The 23,115-nt window shown below is 37.4% G+C and overlaps 1 protein-coding gene across 2 annotated transcripts; it reads left to right on the forward strand.

The window, feature by feature from the left end:
• Positions 1-1,620: 1,620 nt before the first annotated feature.
• LOC147178038 (uncharacterized) lies at positions 1,621-22,112 on the forward strand. 2 transcript variants are annotated; one of them, XM_086071839.1, is made up of 9 exons: positions 1,621-1,761; positions 2,552-2,822; positions 9,180-9,235; positions 11,080-11,294; positions 12,613-13,145; positions 16,595-16,804; positions 17,039-17,162; positions 18,423-18,656; positions 20,698-22,112. In XM_086071839.1, the coding sequence occupies exons 1-9, from the start codon at positions 1,739-1,741 to the stop codon at positions 21,312-21,314; spliced, it is 2,283 nt and encodes a 760-aa protein (XP_085927965.1). In that variant the 5' UTR covers positions 1,621-1,738; the 3' UTR covers positions 21,315-22,112. The 2 variants fall into 2 exon arrangements, with proteins under 2 accessions (XP_085927965.1, XP_085927966.1); XM_086071840.1 differs by having other exon boundaries at positions 1,701-1,761; positions 2,663-2,822.
• The last annotated feature ends 1,003 nt before the right edge of the window (positions 22,113-23,115 follow it).

Raw genomic sequence — 23,115 nt, forward strand, 5'->3', positions numbered from 1 at the left:
TATCTGCTGCATTGCGACTGCAATTCTCACAGTACAGGCTTTCCATGTAAGGGGCGGTCATTAATCGTGTGTTAAAAAAAATTAGTGGCATTAAAGGAACTTTAAATTAACTCAAAATTAACACACTAATTTATAGCTATTTAATTTTAGGATTGTAAAAGAACAAACAAACAAAGTGTTGTTGTTCTGTCAACTATTCAAATGGATGTTGCACTGTATTAAAAAAGTATACATTTAAAGATATTCCTGTACTGTCCTACTGCCAGGTACATTTGCATAAAATATGGATTCATCCACCAACAGAAACAATCCTGAACAAATGCGTTATTTTTTTAGGAAAGCTATTGTAAATCTTTTTTTCCAGGAATAATCGACCATTAACTATATTTGGCCTCATATTTATTAAAAATTGAATGCCTCTCCTTGTACAGCATGAGCCTCAAACATGATGAAGTTTATCTTCTGAAAAGACATATAAATCAGTGGTAGAGTTGCCGACTCCCAACCCAAAGGTTGTGGGATGAATCCTCAACCCTGGTGACCATGTCAAAGTGTCCTTGAGCAAGACACTGAAGTCTAACTTGCTCCCAGTGTGCCCTGGCAGCGCCTTGCATGGCGGCAGCCGACCACTGGTGCATGAATGTGTGTGTGAATAGGTGAATGTGACGTATTGTAAATAGCTTGCCTTTGAGCACCATATGGTGTAGAAAGCTCGATATAAGGTCAGTCCATTTACCATTACCATTTAATAAAACTACTTTGGTTGTCAGTTTTTGTCATCGTGATTTCTGTGTGAATTGAGCTTTTCAGAGGAATATTAGCACCCATGGAAAAATATTGTTTTTTACCAGAAAAAAAAGATCAGAGACTCATCAAACTGAAGAGTGTTTTCCCTATAATCCCAGGTGAGCCACCTCTCTTATTCAAACAACAAAAATACCGTTCTCATTTTGTTTGAATTTCAGAGAGCTGTGCGTGATGAGGTAAATCGAATGTACCAGTAATACTGACTTAAATAATAAAATTATGCTAAACTTGGATTTTTAAGTTCTGTCTTGTGACTCAATGCAGTCCTTTCAAGCATTCCTTCCACACCAGTCTCCACAAACACCAGTTCACTTTCTGCACTAACAGAGCCATGACACCTCTGTTCAGTTCTGAACTGAGCATGTTATGCACTCATAGTTTTAATTGTTGTAAGTAAAAATCTACTTTTATTTCAATTTCTTTGCTAACTGAAACTGTTGATTATTCCTCGATATCATTATGAAGTGGCCATCAAAATCATTCAATCATCATAAAAGATGTTGTGTAATAGAACAATCAAAGAATAGAATAGTAATAGAATGCCATTTATTGTCATTATAAATCGTACATAGGAGAGCTTCTCCTGTTCAACGCATATATCAAGATAAAAACGAAAGTGCATACTGTTCAATTGCAAAATAATAATACAAATCTAATAATATATATATATATATAATAAAAACAAATAATAACAAATAAAAATAAATAATAAAAACAAAATGAAGTTTTATTGTAAGTTACTAAACATTTGCACACATACCAGTACACTATAAGTCTCTTAAAATGTGTTTGTTTAATCATTTTAAAACATAATGTTAATGTACAGTCCAACGCCACTAAAGTGTGAACGGAACTATACAAACGTGAAGCGCAGATTTCGAGCCGGACCAATAACGGTGAGGACTTTCTGTGACTATTTTCTCGCTGGATAATGAACAACAGAAGAGTTTTAAGGTAGATCTAGTCAATCTACTATGAAATACACCGAACTTATTCCAAGTCTACATGTTTATCTTTACGTAAAAACATCGATGCTGTTGTGTGACTAAACAGTTAGCTGCCAATGCGAGCAAGGGCAAATCCTTTAAGCATCCGCCTACAAATGTAAACATTTCAGATGAGTCTTACATCGGTAATGACGAGCAATAGCATACAAAACGCAACATATTCGCTTTCCGTGCTGATGGTTGTTGACCATAAATGTCTTTGCCCATTTTTACAACAATTAATTGAATTGACAGTAATATTTTTAATCGTCATTAGTGCAAGAGAAGACGCTTGTGTGTTTTGCCAAATGAGGTGTGTGTAAATTAAACCACATTTACTGTATTTGCATGCAGTTTTACAAAGTTGCTATTACAATAGTACTGGTTATGTGACAATACTAAAAAAATTATCAATAGAATCAATGTCGGAAATCAGAAAATAGATTCACAATAATAATAGTGTAAAGTTGCACATTATTTATATATTAATTTGGTAACGTGTTTTTATTGTGCTTGTAATTCTTTATGTTATGTGGAACCTTAACATATTCCTAATATATCTTACTACAACTACAAAATAAGCCTCTCATTATGATGCAGTGCAGTTCTACACCACCATAATTTCTAATCACACAATATTTTTTATATTAATATTTTGTACCTCACTATGATGTCATTATAAATGTTTATGAATAAAACTGTTATGTTAAGTTGGTTAAAAGTGACTTTGTATGTATGTTTTTTTTTTTTTTTTATAGAATGATGACTTCCTGTCTTACTCCTTCCTTTCCTACTGCTCTTGCTTCATTTCTCTCTACATTACTGCCCACTGGCTTTGCTGTGGGGCCTTCAATGTCCTGCAAAGGAAGACTTGGACTGTGGTGGGTTGGCCGAGCCCTGCGGGTCGGAGACCAGCTGGGGAGGGAAGGTGACCCAGAATGGGTACAGAAGTTTGAGACTGGCTCGCTGCCTCCCCAGGACCTTCTCATGACAATGGAATCCATAACAGACAGCACAAAAGAAGAGAGGGTACATTGCATGCATATTTAAAATGAAAATTTTAAAGAACTTTGAAGTTTTTTCTTTCACTAAAGAGTGAAATAGTGATTTATGGTAAATTTGAGGTTAAGCAAAAAAACAACAACATCTTAATATTGTCTATTTTTATCACCATTAAACTGTTCCCTTTATTTGATAACACATATATCCTTCATCTAAAATATTTTTTGCATAATTTCTCCGCTTTAATGTTTAAGATCATCAAACAAATGTAATTATTAGACAAATATTACCCAAGTAAACACAAAACACAGTTTTTAAAATGGTGATTTTATTTATTAAGGAAAATAAAACGATTCAGCGCTACCTGGCCCTGTGTGGAAAAAGTGTATAATTTGTGGCTAAACTTATTTGTTAAAAAGTTGAGTTCATTTTTACTGACCACATCCAAGTCTTATCACCTCCAGACCAGTTCAACAAAATGCCCCCCCCCCCCCAAAAAAAAAAAATCAAGAACAGATGAGAAATAATGTAATTGACATCTATCGTCTATCAACATAGAACAATGGCGAACCTTGCCAGGGGTGGCTGGCCTACAAAAATTACCCAATAAGCACAGCGACAACTCATCCAGGAAGTCACAAAGGAACCCTGCAGAACAACATCTAAAGAACTGCAGGCATCCTTCGCCTCGGTTAAGGTCAGTGTTAACTAGTCCTGTCAGGATAACATTCTTTTTTCGGTTGAAGCTATCGTGATAAACTTCCGTATGTTTTTTTAAAAATGTTGTATTTTTTTTTATAGCGTTGATATAAATATACTGTAAAATAATTCAAGTACATTCTTCTTTAATTCTCAAAAAAATTAACGTTTATTGGCTTGGAAATTAGATTTTTTATTTATTTTTATGGATCCAGTTTGTTCACAAAAATTGCATGATCTTAATTTACTTTTTAATTTACTTTGAAATGTCAATGTCATGGTCAAGCTCAACAATCTAACAAAAGTTCCACAGATAAGTTTTGAAGGTAAGAGAAGATGGAATTGGATAAGTCGCGTACTTAAAAAGCCAAATGACCATTGCATGACTGCATTGACTTGGCAGCCAGAGGAACATTGGTTGGAAAGTCTAGAATAACATGGAGAAGGACAGTTGGAAAGGAAAGAAGGGATGGCGCATGGGGCCTAGTCGGGCAAAAATGGCATCCATGACAGAGTTCCAAGAGGAAAACCACTGTTGACCAAAAAGAACAAAGGCTTGTGAACGATTCTGAATTTTGGAGAATATTCTATTTAAAGCTGAACTTCTTGGAAGTTATGTGTCTCATTAGATCTGGCTTAAATCACAGCATTCCAGAAAATGAGGTTTAGACTGGTCTAGTCAAAATCCAGATTTCATTCTGATAGTTGAAATTCTGTGGCATGACTTTAAAAAGTTCATGCTTAAAAACCACCCAGTGTTGCTGAATTATAACAATTCTGAAAGTAAGTGTACTTATGTGGACAAAATATCTCCACACAGTGATGTGAAAATCTCATTGCTAGTTATAGAAAATGCTTGCTTTCAGTCGTTGCTGCTGAGCATGGCCAAGCCAGTAAATAGTTTTAAGGGGAAAATACTTTTTCTCACAAAGCCTGGTAGGCTTTGGATAGTCTTTTCATTTAATAAATAAAATCACAATTTACAAACTGCATTTTTCCAGATAGCAGACCTATGTTGAATCATCATTCCGTTGTCGATCATATATGGTTGAATCAATGTTTACACCCGACGTTGATTTGTCATCACTCTTGCACCCTCGATTAATATTGTTCCAACGTTGAAATCCTTACAAAATCCACACGTTATTTAGATTATTATTAATATTGGAACAACGTTGAATCAGTGTTGATGCCTGACGTTGATTTGTCATCACTCTTGCACCCTCAATCAATGTTTTTTTCTGTCTTAATTTTCAACAGTGATGCTATTAATGCTTAAAATATGCCTATATTTAGATGTCCTGCTTTATTTAGAGACAGGAGAAACAAGAATAATACAAACATGGCTAGATTTCAAAGTATTTTTAAATGAATAATGACAACAGAAAACTTCATTCAAGTTCAGTACCTTTATTTAAAATGTAATCAGCCTCCTCCTCAGTCTGATTAGGTTCTGTAGTGCGTCACCCTTGCTACCAACGCAGTCTGGTGCATAACGGAGCCACTTCTGCACAACAGCAGCAAACGTGTACTCCGACGCCTCCGTCCCCTTCTGCTTCTTCAGTGAATCTGAAGCATACAAATAAAATGGCATTCACAGTTAATTCACATCATGCAAATCCAGCAGATCTTCGGCCAATCAACAAAGCACGGCAGGCCATGTGGCAAGTGACAGATTTGTGTATGCTACGTAGGCGTCCCTGCCCCAATTAGTCGAACAGACACAATTGTTTCATTTTAATGTTGAAGTTGTTCAGTTTGTCAACAAAAACGTCGGCTGCTGAGAGATCGCTGTGTGGATCTTGAAAGGCATCATTGTGAAGTGTATAGCCTATACCAGTGTTTTTCAACCCTGGTCCTCGGGTTTCCCACTATCCAGCCTGGACCCTATTATGATTCCAATGACAGCTCATCAGCAAGCTCCAATGACTGACGCTACGGAGTGCACAGGGGTCTATTTCACAAAGCAGGTTTAGTGAGAACTCTGGGTCAAGAAACCCTGAAATGTGGGAAACTCTGCGTTTTCCGCTTTAGAAAGGGAGGTAACTGAAACCAGAGAAAAAGAGGTAACTCCAGCCTGTTTCATAAAAAGAGGTAATTTAAGCTCTCGGTCAGTTACCGTAGTAAAATGTTCCATGAACCAAACCTGGTCGGTTGCAGGTTTTCCACAATGAACCCCGAGGTTTACCCCGCCTCTTTTCAGCCACACACAATTTCATTTCCTCATTCATAAAGTCCGCTGCGGAGAGTTTTTGCGTAAATACGCCTATAGTCTATAGCGTTAAGTCCACTTTTGTCACGAACATGGCATGTCCTTTTGACAATGACCCTATTGATGAAGGTGCCGCATTATTGCGCAGGGAATTAAATATTCATCGTGAGATTATCAGACCGCGCATAATTAGGGTAGCCTTTGCATGTATGCCAATCACAGCAAGTAACTTTTAACAGGTTGAGTCAGGCAAAGCGTTTTAAATACAGTACAATAATTACAAATGCGATTAACTGCTGTTGAAGGCCCTGAAGAAGAGCAACAGGCTTACCTTGAAAATAGATCCTGAAATGAGACGTGTCAACATTAGTACATCAACTAGAAAACAATGTTAAGCCAATCAACGCCGGACATACCATAGAACAATGTTGCTTCAATGTCACTGTGTCACAATGTCAGGTGTCATCGGTATTTGCAACAGTGATTAACTGTTGTTTATTGTTGGAAATTTCAATGTCAACCATACTGATGATTTGCATGGAAAGTCAACGTTTATTCAATGTCATCTTGCTGTCTGGATTATGCTTTATTTGGGTTGTGTTTAACTGATGTTTACATTTGTTGATCTTAAACGCGCACACACACACACACACACACACACACCCCACACACGCACACCCCCACACACACACACGCACACACACACACACACCCACCTATCTATCTTTTGTTGGACCAATGATCAATTATACTTAAATATGATCATAGGAGAACACATGTTGGCAATATAAACATACCAGAGCACCCAGCGAGGTCTACCAAATTCACAGACATTAAACTAGACTTGCCCCGGCATGAAAATATCTTTAATTTCATGCAGCTACTTTCTGTCACCAAAATGCCATATGCGTGGGCAGCATGCCATCAGTGTCTGCCGGAACACCCAGTGAGACGCAACGTGGTCCTAAACACGGTAGACTAGACTTACCCCTGCACAAAATTATGATGCAGCTGTTTTTATGCTAAACGTTTGAGCGACTGTCTATGGAAATACAGCCCATTGTGTTAAACCTTAATCAAATGAAAACAAGTGGAAAGGTTTTTTGTTTTTGTTTTCTTTCTGAGCCAGTCAGTCTGCCTGAGTAGGACGAGGCCACAAATCATAGGCAAGACTGACTTGACAGACGTCCAGAAACACCCTCTCTAGCTTAAGCCACAAAAAGTCTCTGCCAAAGAAGTTGGTGTGTTCAGAGTGCTGTACCCAAACATAGGAAAAGGAATAACTGCAGCCTTGAGAATATTGTCAAGCAAAATCCACTCAAGAATTTGGTTAGCATCACAAGGAGTGGACCTAGCTACGAGTGAACTAGAATCAGCGACTCATAAGTCACTACACTACGCACAGACGAATCCTGGCTACAAATGTCGCAATCCTTGTGTTAAGCTACTCTTAAACCAGAGACAACGGCAAAAGCGTTTTACCTGGCCTGTTGCTCAGTGGTCCTCTTTTTAGATGAAAGTACATTTTGCAAAGCATTTGGGAATCAAATGAGCTGAGTCTGAAGTAAGAGCGGAAGGGTACAGAATCCACTTTGCCGGTGTGAAATTTCCATAGACACTGATGATCATCTACTGGTGTTGGTCCACTCTGTTTTATGAAATCCTCAGTCAACACAGCCATCTGACAGAAAGTTTTACAGCACTTCATGCTTCTTTATACTGACAGTCTTTAAGGAAATGCTGATTTCCTTTCCCGCAGTACTTGGCTGGTACCAGACCACACTACCAAAGGTACCAAAAGATGGTTCAATGACCGCAGTGTTTCTGTGCTTGATTGGCCATTAACCTTGCCTAACCTGCAACACAAAGAGAATATACTGAGTGTTGTCAAGATGAGAGACGCCAGACCCATCAATGCAGATGACCTGAAGGCTTGCTTCCATTACGCCTGAGCTTTGCCCAGGCTGATCACCTCTATTTCATGCAGTATTGATGCTGTAATTTATGCAAAAGGGGGCCTAACCAAGTATTGAGTGCATAGTAATTGCATTCTTTTCAAAAGCCTGACAATTCTGATAAGAATATTATGATTTTATCTTGTTATCACATTTTCAGAGACACCGAATTTGATTTTTTTTCAATATGTCAGTCATAATTCTTAACAATATAGGCTTAAAATATTTTACTCTGTAACTAATAGGGAGGGAGAGAGACAGACCACTAAAGATGTATCATGTGACTAACAGACAAAAAGAAAAACATGGAATGCCTTAAAGCACTGTTTTTGGCAGTAGCCTACAATGCTATTGCTATCAAAGTAAAAACAAAGTGATTTTGCTTACTATCAAGAAAACTATGAAAAATGACTTGATGTCTGCACTTTAATTCAACTCTGATGAGCAATTTTTGTTGTCATCATTTAATTGTGCCTACCTTTAGTAGTTCTATAAGACATTAAAAAAATTAACAAGAAACTTAAAGCTACTGAACATAGAATATTCAATTTTGAACAGTTACTGCCACCTGTTGACGAAAAGTGAAACTGCACAAACCCCCTTTTTTTTAACATTTATTTAACATAGATGCACATGACCTTCTTCACATACACAATACGCACATGACGTCACAACCGCAGACGGGGCAGGAAATTCAAACCCGAGTCCAGTCTGAAAACTATTGGCCAGAGGCTTGCAGGAGTACCATTGTGAACAGTTTAAAGGTGTTAATCTACAAAATAGAAGATGTTTCCATCATAAACGGTCAAATTAAAAGACTATTGTAAAGATATTTTGGGGGGAAAAGTTCCATATAGCAGCTTTAAGAAGCATTGGTGTTCTAATGTCCCCCCCCCCCCCCCGACTGTATCTAATACAAGTATATGGATTTAGCAAGTTGAAATGTTCCCTCAGAAGCAATATAAATAAATAAAACAATATGTTTATATAGTTGTTTCATACAATTATCTGATTTAGATTTGATATGCCAATGCTTTAGCTGTTATAGAAACAGTCAAATGAAATGGACACATCTCCTTCAATTCAGGTTTCTAATCTGATTAACTGTAGGCTTTTAAATCGTTATATAATTTTTCATCCACCTGCAGCAACATTTTCTCTTTAAAATCTTGTTATCTTAATGTACAAGTATTAGAAACCCATGATAAAACATTAGCTAATTTGTGGATAGTTAATGAATCAATCCCTTTCTTTCTCCTAACCTGTTCTCCAAAATAAAAGAGAGACAGAGATAGTGATGAACCTGCGTAATGTGGTGCAGCAAACAATCACAGCTGAACCCTTCTGCTATCTAGCCTTCATTAAATACAAAATGGAACATTAGAGGTAATTGCCAAGAGTTGTAATACTATCATTAACATTTAGATAAAGAATATTCATATTTTCACACATTTTCATTTGTGTACACGCAATGTTTTTACATTTTGCATTGACTTAAGGCTTTTGTTTGTTTTTAAGGCTCCTACGCCAACAGAGAACAATGATGTGCCACTGTGCCAAGCTGTCTGGATCAGGTGAGCTGGCTTCATACCAACTGTTTTTTCTCTCCATTTTTATTCTGAGAGTTACAGTACATTTAACCATTTAAAGCAAAAATTAATTGTAACCATTAAAAAGTCACTTTTACTGTGGCGGCCGTGGCTCATGGTGTAGAGACGGTCGTTAAGTAACCAGAAGGTCGGCTGTTCGATCCCTGCTCTGCCTAAGTCATGTGTCGTTGTGTCCTTGGGCAAGGCACTTCACACACATTGCCTCCAGTGCTACTCACACTGGTGTATGGAAGGTGCGAATATTTGGTGGTTGTGCGCACACTGGCAGCCACGCATCCGTCAGCCTGCCGCAGGGAACTGTGGCTACTTAAGTGTGAGCGCATGAATAATGCAACCACTATGGAGCGTCTTTGAGTATCTGATTAGATAAAAAAGCGCTATATAAATCCAATGCATTATTATTATTATTATTATTATTATTATTATTATTATTATTATTATTATTATTATTATTACTAATGTGTCCAGTCCACAAATACAGTATGTGAATTTACTGTAAATGTTATGCAATGTTGTATTTTTAAAACCAAAGATGTTGATGTGCATGACAGTATCATTGATCCTCTTTGGGAAGAATTAACAATCAGTGAATCGATTCTTTGCTATTTTGGGGTGAAGATTTCTCTCAATGTCCCGAACATGCAGAGCAATAGTGGAGACAAAATCACCAATGTATCTGCTAATTGTAGCCTAGTAGTGTACTTCATTTTGCTTCTATGGCTTCAGATTCAATCAATCACTTATGTCAATGACAACAGTTCCACACAGTGGAATTTCTCACAATGACTTATTAATTTATTAATCAATTGTTATGCACAACTCTAGTGTGCAACCATGGCAGACACTTGATGAATCAGCACAGCAGCATGATTTTTATTCACAGTAAGGATTGTCAGTATACAGAGTGCCATAATGCAACTTTTCCCTCTTTACAGGATTATGCTATATTGAGCATGTCATGGTTTTTTTCCTCACCGGTCTACTGGTATATATGCTGGCACTTTTATGTGCTTCAGGCAGTGTGCTGATTGATATTGGATAAAACTAATTGGAGTCTTTCTATGTAGTGTTGTGCCGATACCAATATCGGAAGGGGCCCCGATACTGCATTAAATCGCTGGCATTGGTATCGGCAAGTACTAACAAATAACAGGGTCAATGCCATTTACTGATACTAGTATTGAATTTTTTTTTTTCCAGAAGAGTTTAATCACTTCTTACCACACCATACCATACCATAGCGTACCATACCGTACCGTTCCATACCATAGCGTTCCATACCATAGCGTACCATACCGTACCGTTCCATACCATACCATACCATGCCATACCATACCATACCATACCAGGTAGGCAATCACAATGTTCTAATGAGGTCACTCTGTATTAGTCTTTTTTCCTGTTTCACAAAGGTTTTTAAGCAATACATGACTAAGCCATGATAGTAACAATTTTACAACTAAGTGGGTATGCAGTTCTTTTGAAGAAACAAACAAAAACCAAAAACGTTGTTTTTCCAACGGCATAGTATCGGCACAGTATCGGCATCGAGAGCCGAAAAGTGGTATCGGAACAACACTAATTCTGTGTAGAGCCACGGTGCGCAAATAAAGAGTTTATGGTTGTAATTAGTAATAGCATCTACGTACTATATCGCATAGAGCTATTTCAATTATTTTATAGCTGTGCATCTCATTCTGAATTTGAGCACAGGTGCCTCCCTAGAAACAAATTTCTCTGCATACCATATGCACTATATGTGCACCCATTTGTAGACTCTAAAAAACGGTTGCATTTGTCTTCCACAGTTTTGCCTGCCAGGTGCACAGCAAAGCGCTGCACAATGTAGCAGTGCGATGTACGTGTGCAGAGATGTGTGTGGGCAAGTGTGTGAGTGTGTGTTTGCGTGTGTGTCGGGAAATCCAGCCAGGAACGGAACTGTTGTTGGGTGGTGAAATTGAGGGAAGAAATGATGCAACAGACAGGCTTGATGCACAGAACATCTCTGGAGGACGACAAAGAGGTAACTGGATACTGCATAGCATTGATTGTAGTCACAAGGAGATATTTGGCTGGAATTAATGTCCATGAAGCAAACGCCCCAGATACTGTAAATAGGACTTTCATGCCCATAATGAGGCTGCGTGAACATCGGACCACTGCCGTGTGACTTTAGTCTGTTATGTTACAAGTTTGTGCTGCAATTTCTTATGCTCTAGTATGGTTAATGAAATTGCTGTAAATTGAGTTAATATCATTATCACACTTTTCAGCAGACAACATAGACAACATTTTCATGCGATACCTAGCTCAGAAAAGAACTGCTTTAGTTAGCTGAATTTATTTTAAAAATGTCCATGGTAGTATGAGGTGAAAATTATTACCAGTAATTAGAATGAATTATAACACAAAATCACACTCAATCAAATGAAAACACTGAACTAAAAAGCACAGCTGAGGCCCGTTTATCATGTCATTCATCAGAGGAATTAGACTCCCCCATTCCACTAATCCTTAAATATATCTGGTTTGAGGGTGCTTTCCTGTGTGGGGATTGATGAGACGTTACGAAGGACGCTAACAATCTTCTACAGCGGTCATATTGTCCCTCTCACCAAAAACCAAGCTCGTATTACTAATTCCTTGTTTTTATAACACGCTCATTTAAACAGATAAGAAGTAATGAATCATAAAAGAATATCTCAAGACATTATGTTATACAAATATATTAACCAGTTGCTGAAAGGGGGAAATTTGCTTTGGCTGCTTAAATTTAAATTCATGACAAAATAAAACTAAATGTAAGACATACCGGTAACCATATACACAGAAGGTCAAAATCAAAATGGTATACAATACATTCACTTGCTGCTTCATCAGGAATGCTAACACAAAATATGCAGCTTGGCACAACATAGTTATAATAATATCATGAAGATCACAAAGGTTTTTTAAAACATCCAAAGCTACAGTGCACTTTACACAATTTTTTATTTTATTTTTTGCCTCTGAGTTCAGCCTCTTTTAAATGGTCGGTTCGGTATAATGTAAATGAGCCACTGCTCACCCCTTCCTCCCCTACTGGGGGCCAAATGTATGTATTGTGTAACTAATGATGTCAGAGAATGTAGCTTTAGGGGTTTGTGATTGCGACTAGGCGCGAGTAGCAGCCCAAAGTGTGAAAAGAAGAAAAAAATCCCATGAAGACAAATTTATTTATTTTGACTCATGGAGGCAGCACTTTGTCATCAAGCCACCGAATTATACTTTACAATTCGCAGAGAGGACTGTGGATCATTTAGTGGACTAAGTCAACTAACATTGTCAAACTGTTCTTTCAGATGAACCGGAACAATTAAGGGATTTAGAAATGGCTGTGCCCAATCCACAAGCTATTCAGGAAGGACAAATAAATGACCAGATAGATGAAGAGGAAGGACAAAAGAAGGAACCTTCTGAACTCTCACTTGGTCCTGACAGAGGCAGACAGGAGGAAAGTAGCACTGCAGTTAACAGCACAGCTAAAGTAGCCAATACTGTTACGACATCAAATGGCCACAATGTCAGCACTGGTCTTGTCATGGCTGCAATTGACACTCTGTCAAATTTGAACTCTACAGCAAGGCAGAGAACCTTCGGAGGCTCAGCTCTCTCTGTCCGCTTTAGCTCTCGCCTAGCTGCTAAGCCACGACGGGTTCACTGTCAGACCAGCCGAGTAAAAAAAGTCTCTGTCCACCCACACCCAGACAGCCAGGAGAGTCTCACAAAGGTTGAAAAGTCCTCTGCAGATGCAGTGGTTTCCAAGGCAACATCACATTCTGATGCTATGGCTATAGCAAAAGCGACAGCTGAAGCTCCCACTTGGTGCCCAGAGGTGAGAAAGAGGCGTTACAGGTGTTCCCGCTGTGGGAAGAAGTTCTATCAGATTGCCCACTTAAGGAAACACCAGCTCAGTCACACAGAGATGAAGCCCTTCTTCACCTGTCAGGACTGCAGCAAAAGCTATACCTCTGCAAAAACCTTGAAGGCCCACCAGGATTCATCTAAATGTGTTTTTTAGATGACAATAAAGCTTTAAAAAAAAAAAAAAATTAAATTACAACGGCGTCTAATTTTGTTTTTTAGAGGGCGGTGGCAATATTCCGAGAAAAAACTCGCAAATTTGCGAGTTTATAAAGTGGCAAATTTGCACAAAAAAACCTCAGAAACTTATGAGAAATACATGTTGCGTAGCTATAGTCTAATGTGAGAATTTGTTGGTGGTTAATGGGACACTGTTTATAAAATGAAAAGGCAGGATGGAGACGGATTCATTCTTAATTGAAACTTTACTTGTCATACACGGCAGCTAGAGTGACAACACTTCCTGATCCCCTATCAGCTGACTAAACATTAACCAATCAGAAGATAGCATACTTAAGGTGCAATGCAAGTGAATGATGCAGAGCAGCAGATTCGACACATCAATTTAGCTACTTGTACAAAATCAAACGATTACATTTTTAAAATCAGATTAATCACATCTTAGAATTTTGATTAATCACAATTAATCGTTTAATAAAAAAGGCTTTTTTATCAAAACAAATTCCCGCCAAATTTGAAGAGTACCGATTATGTGTTAATTATTTTGACATTTACTGTTATGAGGACGTCTTCAACATTTTTTGATCCACTGCACACACTCATCCTCTTTTTCTAATCAGTTAATTACTTGCATAATTTAAAATGGGGGGAAAAGACCCCAATATTTGGACATGAACAAATATTCTAAATATGATACGCAAACATTTATTAAATGCTTTACTTTAATGCATGTAATGATGTTTATTGCTCAAACAACCTGTGCTACCTTAAACATAGCCATCTGCTGTCACGCTAAAGGATAATCTATAGTCTAAATTAATAGTGCGATTAATCTGCGTTAATTCATGATTAATGCGATAATTTTTTTGTGATTAATTAATCAGTTAACCCTTTAACTTTGACAGCACTAACAAAAATACACCGAAATGTATGAATGTGTAAATAATAATTCTGGAAACAGAAATGTACAAGTAAATATTTATTTTAACAAATTAATTTATATGCTTGATCCTCAGGGTTTGGACCTTCGCAAAGCGAGGCATCTTAATTGTCGCTGGCCGTACCCAACGCTTCAAAGAGTGAATGCTTAACAATACATCATATGGTTAATCTCTGCTGAAGCAATTACTCGCCTTTTTTGAAAAGTTTCTGAGTTTTTTTCTCGCAAATCTGAAACTTTATAAAGTGGCAAATTTGCAAATTTACAAGTTCTTTCTTGCAAATTTGCCACTTTGCCACTTTATAAAGTGGCAAATTTGCTAGTTTTTTTTTCTCTGACTATTGCCCCACCCTTATATATCTATATGTGGCCTAATATGTCGTCGTATGATGTGTAATATTCATTTAATACAGATAAGAATCCCTTGACATTTTCACAAGATGCATCTCACGTTAATGCTTCAAACACCACAGTAAACACATCTGAAGTTGATACGAAATACATACACGCTTCTTAAGAATACTGCATCAGGGAGGAAGTTAGGACCTGTCCTTATCCACACACTTTTCGCAGTGTTACAACTGACATGACTTAGATTTTTTTTTCACACTTAGTCATTATGTGGAGTAGAAATATACTAAAATAAAAACAGTTGTGGTTAAAATAATGTATTCACTGGCCCAAACATATGCACATCAACAGTTTTTATAATCACATTGTAAAAGGCGTGTCAGAAAGGTTACAAGAGATATATTTAAAATCCAAAGTTACTACAATTTTTGTCCTTCAAAGTAATCACCCTGCAGTTTCACCTTACACTTACACTCCAGCATGGCAATATTGTTCCTGTCCAGGAACTGTCAGATGCGCAAGGGCTTTGTGAGTAAGTGTGTTGTCATGGTGACAGCGACAATTCTTGGCTCGGCTCGCGGACTGAACAAAGCAAACGCCGCAGAATATCTGTGCAGACAATGCAGGCTGATCGTCTGCCCCACATTGAAAGAGAAAATTCATACTTGCTAGTTTGTTTGACACATTGTATGTATTTTGTCCCACCAATCCTGAAACTTTTCTGACACACCTAGTGCATACCATGAGTATAATCATCTTTTTAAAAATTAAATAACAAAAAAAAGTATTTAGTAGTGCTGTATAGCTAGTTAACTTAGAATGTATTTAGCTCAATCTAGAAAACCATCAGTATAATGCACTGTGGTTTAAATTCAATTAAAATACTAATTGATAAATAAATAATAAATTAAATACACTCTTGTGTTCTTCTGGGTCGTTAAACGTATGGTCAGATGGATTTCTGTTGCTGTTTGCAAACACAACATTAAAAACTGACGCCTGAGGACACCAAGGACAGCAGCCAACCAGGAACGAGCGCAAAGCCAGTCCACCAATCAGGAGCGGGGGTTTGCACAGCCAAATTTGCACATGCAGGCAAAACACATGAATCAAACTCCTAACATGTCCGCGATACCAGTCTACCAATCAGGAGCGGGGGTTCACACAGCGATATTTGCATATGCCACTGATAGTAACTTGCATCTGTTCGCTTAGAAACATCCAGGACAGGCCAAAACAAATTCGTCGGAATATACCTTTAAAAGCTGTTGTTCTTGAGTTGTTATATCCAAACGTTGTGAGTTGTAATTTTGCAATAGTGGCAGTATGCTGATGGCTGTTTTACAAGACATGTTTACAATAGTTACTAACTACTTAATGTTGGCATTTAAGCAAGTTATGCACAAATATGATTAGCTTTTCCTTTTTCCCTTTTTTTGCACAAGCAATTACATTTAAGTTTACATTAAAACTTCAAGTTTACATTATTGTTGTCTGAACATTTTGGACAGGGTTTATTTTTTAATAAATTTAATCTTTAAAATGTTTCTTGGGTTAATTACTTTGATTAAAATATATTAAAATTGTAGTCATCCAGAATGAATGGAAAAAAATGAAATTTTATTTGTTGGCCTGATCGCCAACCCCTGCTGTAGTTCTTCACTATCATATCAATTTATCCAGTTGATGAATCAAATCCACCAACTCCAATAATGGTTTGACAGATATTGGCTACAGTCCATTTTTCTTTCTTTTGCCTTTCTTGGTGATTCCTGCCTAGTTTTATATTTACATAAACCTAAAAATAGTTCTCTAATATGATCAGTCCAAACAAGATTTTTGATCTAGATTTTCTATTTAATCTTGTATTGTGCATGTTTAATGTTGTGGGTTGTTACTGTGTTGACTGTATTACTACTGCCATTAATAATAGTGTAATCACTCAACAGTTGAGCCACCATCAGGAGTGTCCGTTTTCCTGCCCTCACTGTGACAAAACCTTTAGCCTGAAGCAGGAGCTCCTAAAGCACTTGGTCAAGCACACAGGAGAGAAGCCGTTTGTGTGTGAGCACTGTGGCAAGGCATTTGGACATCGTTCCTCGCTGCGCAACCACCGCCTCCTTTGCTGCAGCAGATTGATTTACCAACAGCCACCAAAGGTGTGTGTCTATTTGGCAGTGGCTTTTTCATAAGAGTAACTCCTCAATATTACACACTCATTGCTAGTTTTTGTATAAAATAATGTTGAACTCCCTGTGCTTTTCTGTCAAATGTATACATGTTTCATTTGCCATCTCAAGATTGGCTGTCATGGAGTCTGACTTCCGTGCATTTTCAACACCAAGAATGTATAAAGAGGGAAAAAGAAATGTGATTTGGGATTTCTCTCTCAGTTGCAGTGTACCCTATGCCCCAAGCTGCTGGCAAACTCAGGTTCTCTGAGCAATCACATGAAGCTCCACACAAGAGAGAAACCTCATGTCTGTCAGCACTGTGGAAAATGTTTCAATCAAAAAGGTAACACTGGAAGCCAGGAGCTTCAACTTGTAGGCCAACAGAATGTTTTAAGTAATGAAAGTAGGGGGGGGTCGAAATTAATGCTTTAACTTTGAGTTAATTTAAAGCTTCTTTAACACCACACATTTTTTTCTAACACACGATTAATGACCACCCCTTATTTGGAAAGCCTGTACTGGGGGAATTAATAATAATAATAATAATAATAATAATACATTTTATTTGTAACACATTTTACATCTACCAGAGATCTCAAAGTGCTACAATTATAAAAATGTTAAAAGAAGAAAACCTAAGTAAAAGTCACAGAGACAGATAAAACTAGCTTATAAATTCAAATGTCTTTTAAAAAGAAAGGTTTTAAGTCAATTTTTTAAAACTATCAGTAGTCTGGGGAGCCCTGAGGTTGTCGGGAAGGGCATTCCACAGGCGTGGAGCAGCAGAGCAGAAGGCCCGGTCAGTCTGTCACCAATGTCTTACAAATGCAGTTTTTACAGTCAAGTGCATCTTTTTAATTTTACCTAAATTTTATGAATTATTATGAAATTACTGTATCAATGACTAAAAGATGCAGCCATATTTCTATTAAACATGTTTCCACTTTTATGTAAACAAGTGTATGAAAACGAAGGGAAAAAAAACCTCAGATCTAAAATTTGCAATTAAATTGTGAGTTAACTATTGAAATCATGTGATTAATTTATAATTACAAATTTTAATCACCTGACACCCCTAAATAAAAGTAATGGAAATTTTGACATTATCAAACCATAGTATTGTCAATTCCATGGTGAAATGCTGTTATTCTAAAATGCCCTCCTTAGCAGAACCGAACCTTTTTTACTTTAATTTTATATTTTTATATATATATATATATATATATATCGGGTGTGAATTGCCTAGTACCTGGCGATTCAATTCGTATCACGATTCATAGGTCACGATTCGATACCGATTAATCCCGATACGAATCTATAAAGTGATTAGTGAGATTTTTTTCTTCTCAAATTTTGAAAATAATAATCAGTAAACTTATATATATATATATATATATATATATATATATATATATATATATATATATATATATATATATATATCAAAAAGGGGGCAGCTACATCCATCACATTGTCAACCTATTGTGTATCTGAAAATTGTTGTGTAAAATTATCTTGAATAACTATTAGTGAAACATTTGTGTATGAACAACCTCATGAACAAATGTTACTTCTGACCTATTTTTGTCTGTCTCTATCTCAGGGAACCTTAATAGCCATTTAAGGATTCACAATGGCGAGAAGCCATATCCCTGCCCCGAATGTGATCAAAGGTTTGCTCAGAAACCTGAACTTCGCCGCCACAGGCTTTCCCACACCGGAGGCGTGTTCCTCTGTAGTTACTGTGGAAAATCCTTAAGGGACCCACATACCCTCAAGTACCATGAGAAATTACACACTGGTGAGAGGCCCCATCGTTGCCCTATCTGTCAAAAAGGTGAGCACATAAACTAGAAGTCAGAACAACTGAAACTCATTCAGTGCCATCCCAATTAAAATGTTTTTTTTTTTTTTTTTTTTTTTTTGTTTTTTTTACTAATATGGTCGTCAATGGCAGTAAATGAGTTAATAGAACGAACTTGATCATTGTTAAGACTGTCTGGGGCAATGAAGCCCATGCCAGCCAATTCCCCCCCAACCAACCTTGTTTATCTCACAAAGTGGGCTGCAGATGTTTATTGCCACTCCTCTGATTGGAAAGAGAACTACTGATTAGCCTGTTGGCTGCAAAAGCATTTTTCACTAGAAAAGGCTTTGCACATTGGCATTTCCAGTACATGCAAGGACTCCCAAAAAAATACAAGGTGATCACATAATTATCTTAACATTGACAATAAATGAAAACGAGGTCAATATTATTTAACATTCAGATTTAATCAGAACTTCAGATAAAGGTGACAGAACATGACAGACTGTAAAGGAACATGGTGGCCAAACCATGGCCCGTAGATACCATGACATGATGAAAACTGAAGACCCCATCTCTATTTTAGGTTTTGAGCTGGAACATTTAGGGCAGGCGTAGGCAACCCTGGTCCTCAAGAACCGCACTTCTGCATGTTTTAGATGTCTCCCTTCTCCAACACAGGTGATTTAAATGATCAGCTCATCAGCAAGCTCTGGAGAAGCCTAATAACGATCCTCACGTGTCCTCTTGAGGACCAGGGTTGCCTACCCCCGATTTAGGGAAACCCTGCTGTAATACAATATAGAGCTGTATGCTGTTTATAAAAGGAAGGAAAGGGGCGGCATGGCTCAGTGATACAGTGTTCGTTTCCCATCTGTGAGGTTTTGGGTTTGATCCTCACCCCTGGTTATCACGTCGAAGTGTCCTTGAGCAAGACACTGAACCCTGATTTCTCTCTCAATGGACCTGGCAGCCCCCTGCATGGCAGCAGCCGACCACTGTTGTGTGAATGGGTGAATGTCAGGCTATGTAAAGCGCTTTGGGCACTATAGCTAAAAAAAAGACGAAAAAAAATGTGTTATATAAATATCAGTTCATTCCAAGGAAAGGGACATATTTGCAAAAGCACAAGCAAGATTTGTGTGCAAGATTTCTGAATAATGCAAATAGCAATAATGTATCCCCGTCAAACACTTTTTGTTACAAATATCAACTAAACTGTTGAAAAATTACTACATATATAATAGAAGATCTGAAATGCAAAAATGGAGCAGACGAGACAGACAGACTTTTCTTTGCTTTTCAAATGCTTTAGCCAGCATTGCACTACAACTGAAGTGATTAGAGTTGCTGTATAAAGGCAGCATTCTTGTCAAAAGTACTGTGTAAATTATTTTAAACTTTTCTTCCTGCCTTGTTTGAATGCTTGGATTAAACATCTGTGTTCAGTCCTGATTGAAGAGACAATCAAATGATATTGACTATACTAATAGTTGGCAAGATATTTTATTAACTCATTTGCTCCCCCAAAACATATAAACATTTTCTATTTTAAATATTGCCATGGTCCCAAAAACATACCTATACGTAAAAGAAAAAGTTTTTATATGCTAGAGCAGACAGAAGGCTTTGATGCAGCTTCTGACCTGAAGAGGTCCCTTAAAGCAATGGTAGTTATTACAAAAAACGACCAGCAGTTGGCAGCAGAGTATAAGAGATCAACCAGGGCCATGTTGCAACAAGCTCTTTTCCCCAGTGTTTTCAACAGGTTTGTGAATATTGATGAAACTTAGCTATATTCTAATGCTAATTGTTGCAAAATGGAAACAGATACAAATATGTTTTTTCCTGATGAAAGAAGAGACTAATCTTTCTTTTGGTAGGTTACATGTTTTTACAGCAATAGAACACAATATTCTGTAGGCCTTGCATAATGAGTCAAAAAGCAGTACAACAGCCGGGAGCGAAGGGGGTTATTTCAGTGAAAATGGCTGGGAGTGAATGAGTATAAAAACTTTTAAAATATTTTAATTGTTACCTTTTTTTTTTCTTTCTTGGGTGGGGGTGCTAGGCTACACTATGGCCACAAAGCTGAGGAGGCACATCAAATCTTCTCACGTGACAGAAAAGCCCCACAGCTGCCACTGCGGTGCCTCTTACACACTGAGACAAAGTCTATTGAGGCATCATGCTCAGCACCATTCACAGGGGGAGCTCAAGGAAGGACTGAGACAAAAGGCTAAACCAGCTATGCAAGAATTGGCAGCAGTAAACTCACGCCACCCCAAAAAGCCAGTCAAAGGCAGGCCCAAGAAAGAGGCCGAGGTTGACAAAGTACAAAGAGGACGAGGACACGGAGAAGAAAGTGGGCCAGAAATTTTTTTAAGGAGATCTGAGATGACAACTGCCACTGAGGGTGATGAAAAAGCTTCAAGTGATAACCAGCGCACTGGCTTACTTGTTCACACTGACGATACATTTGCACCAAGCTGTGGCCCTCTGCTGCTCACTTCAGAGGACTTTCATTCAAGAAGAGGCGAAGAGCTGGTGGAGGTGGTTATATCGGAAGGTGCTGAGCAGTGCATTGTGGTCCAGGGGCAGCAGACGCTAGGAGATCTGATGATCGTACAAGAGGAGGCGCTCTGCTCTGTGGCTCAGACGGTCGAGATAAACACTGCCTTGCATTAAGTCACTTTTGTTATCTGTTGAACAACCTTCATTGGACAGAAGATTTTATTTTTATTTAATAAATTGCCGTGTTTACATTTGACACCCACCTAACGTTTTACCTGCTTCCAAACAATACAATAGTTTGCTAAATTCTAAATATGTATCAAGTCATTTTCTTGTGTAGTAGTGTATTATGATCAGTCTCTGACGTTTGCATCTAATTTGTCATATTAGGGCCACACTGAAAAGCTGAAGTTTGCACTCTACAGGAAGGAGTACTTAAGTAAACTTTGGTAAATAGTGAAAGTAATGATTCAACTTTGGTACTTAAATATTTTTTACTGTTCAACTTTCTATTTGATAGCAAAATAGTTTCCCTCATTAAATTACTTGATTACTGCTCATACTGAGAAGAAGTAAAAGTAATGTTTTCTAAACCAAGCGCACCTTACCAAAAACAATGTGTTCTTGTTGCTTTGCTGGCTCTGTGAACTGTCTAGCAAAAAATGCTAAATTAGTTAATGATACCTGGAAAAATACACTTTACACCACAATGTGTACACACGTTTTTAGGCTGCCACAATCCATTTGCCGGCCATAATTCATACATTGTAGCTGGTAATTTATCAAACAATGTTTATAAATAAGGCCAGACATTTGCATATATACCCACTAGGTGGTGCTCAAGCACCCACATTTTTGCCCTGGATGAATACAGTGCCTTGTTTTGTTGTTGCTGTGTTGTTGTTTTTTGCTGCAGCCCATTTTTTCTTCATCAATCAGTGAGAAAATAAAAATTGCCAGATCTGTCATCAATACCACTCGAAGTGTTTTGAAATCTGCTAAGCATTTATTTAAGCCCGAGCGAGAATTATACATGTGCTCCTGCCTCCTTTTGGTTCTCATATAAATTAAATTAACCACAAGGGGTGGGTTTGCTGTTGATTTAGGCAATAATTGTATTAAAAATAAAATAAAATAAGGTTTTCTACTACATCTGTGATTTCAAAAGCTTTTTAAAGTCGAACTGTGTACTGATGTTAAATTGTCATGTTTTGTAAAAGTAGAAAGTAGTCGAAAAATACTCAAATTTAAGTACAACTATGTTGAACGGTGTGGGTATTTTGACACTCACTAAAATGATTCATTTATTCACATTTTCTTTTACTTTTGTCTTCCTTGTAAACCAAGAGACTTGGATCTCATAATATGAAGACGCATTGTCATAATTGACAATATCTCATGTCTATTAGCATTAAAATTATATCTGTTCTTTTTTGGTCCATCCATGCCATCCACATTCAATGTTTGTGAAATCCTGCCGATAGCTTTAGAGTAATTGCATTGGTTCTGAGGTCTATTTTATTGAGCTGTACAGTGCTGTCAAACTGGTTTTGGGCTTTTGTGCTTACTTTGCAATTTAGTTTCTCACTGTAATGATTTTGCTGTCATTCTCTGAGGTTACTGCTGTTCCTTTTTTTGTTTTTTGTTATTATAGACCAGAATAATTTCAATTACAGTCAGTCTTAGTGTAGCCCTCTACAACAAAACAAAATTATTTTAAAATATTTATTTTTGCACAGCATGCAACCTAACTAAAGACACTTGTAACTGGAGTGTAGGTATGAAGCGGTAACCAGAATTTTGAAAGAATGGTCATTTTGCATTGTAATTTTACTTGCAGTTTACTGGGTTTTATTACTTTTTGTAATTTGTGCTGCCCGTAGACAAATTATTTTCAATCATCTTCCGTCAATCAAAAGCAGAACTAAGCGGTAACCAGAATTTTGAAAGAATGCTAATTTTGCATTGTAATTTT

This window comes from Leptonotus elevatus, chromosome 3, assembly GCF_054856555.1.
Source record: "Leptonotus elevatus isolate MCC_2025b chromosome 3, RoL_Lele_1.0, whole genome shotgun sequence".
NCBI lineage: Eukaryota > Metazoa > Chordata > Actinopteri > Syngnathiformes > Syngnathidae > Leptonotus > Leptonotus elevatus.

Excerpts from the sequence above, each read along its gene's own strand:
- LOC147178038 (XM_086071839.1), top strand. The coding sequence starts at position 1,739 with ATGAACAACAGAAGAGTTTTAAG. Across the intron at positions 2,823-9,179 it reads ACAGCACAAAAGAAGAGAGG|GCTCCTACGCCAACAGAGAA; the intron begins GTACATTGCATG and ends TTTGTTTTTAAG. Across the intron at positions 11,295-12,612 it reads CTCTGGAGGACGACAAAGAG|ATGAACCGGAACAATTAAGG; the intron begins GTAACTGGATAC and ends CTGTTCTTTCAG.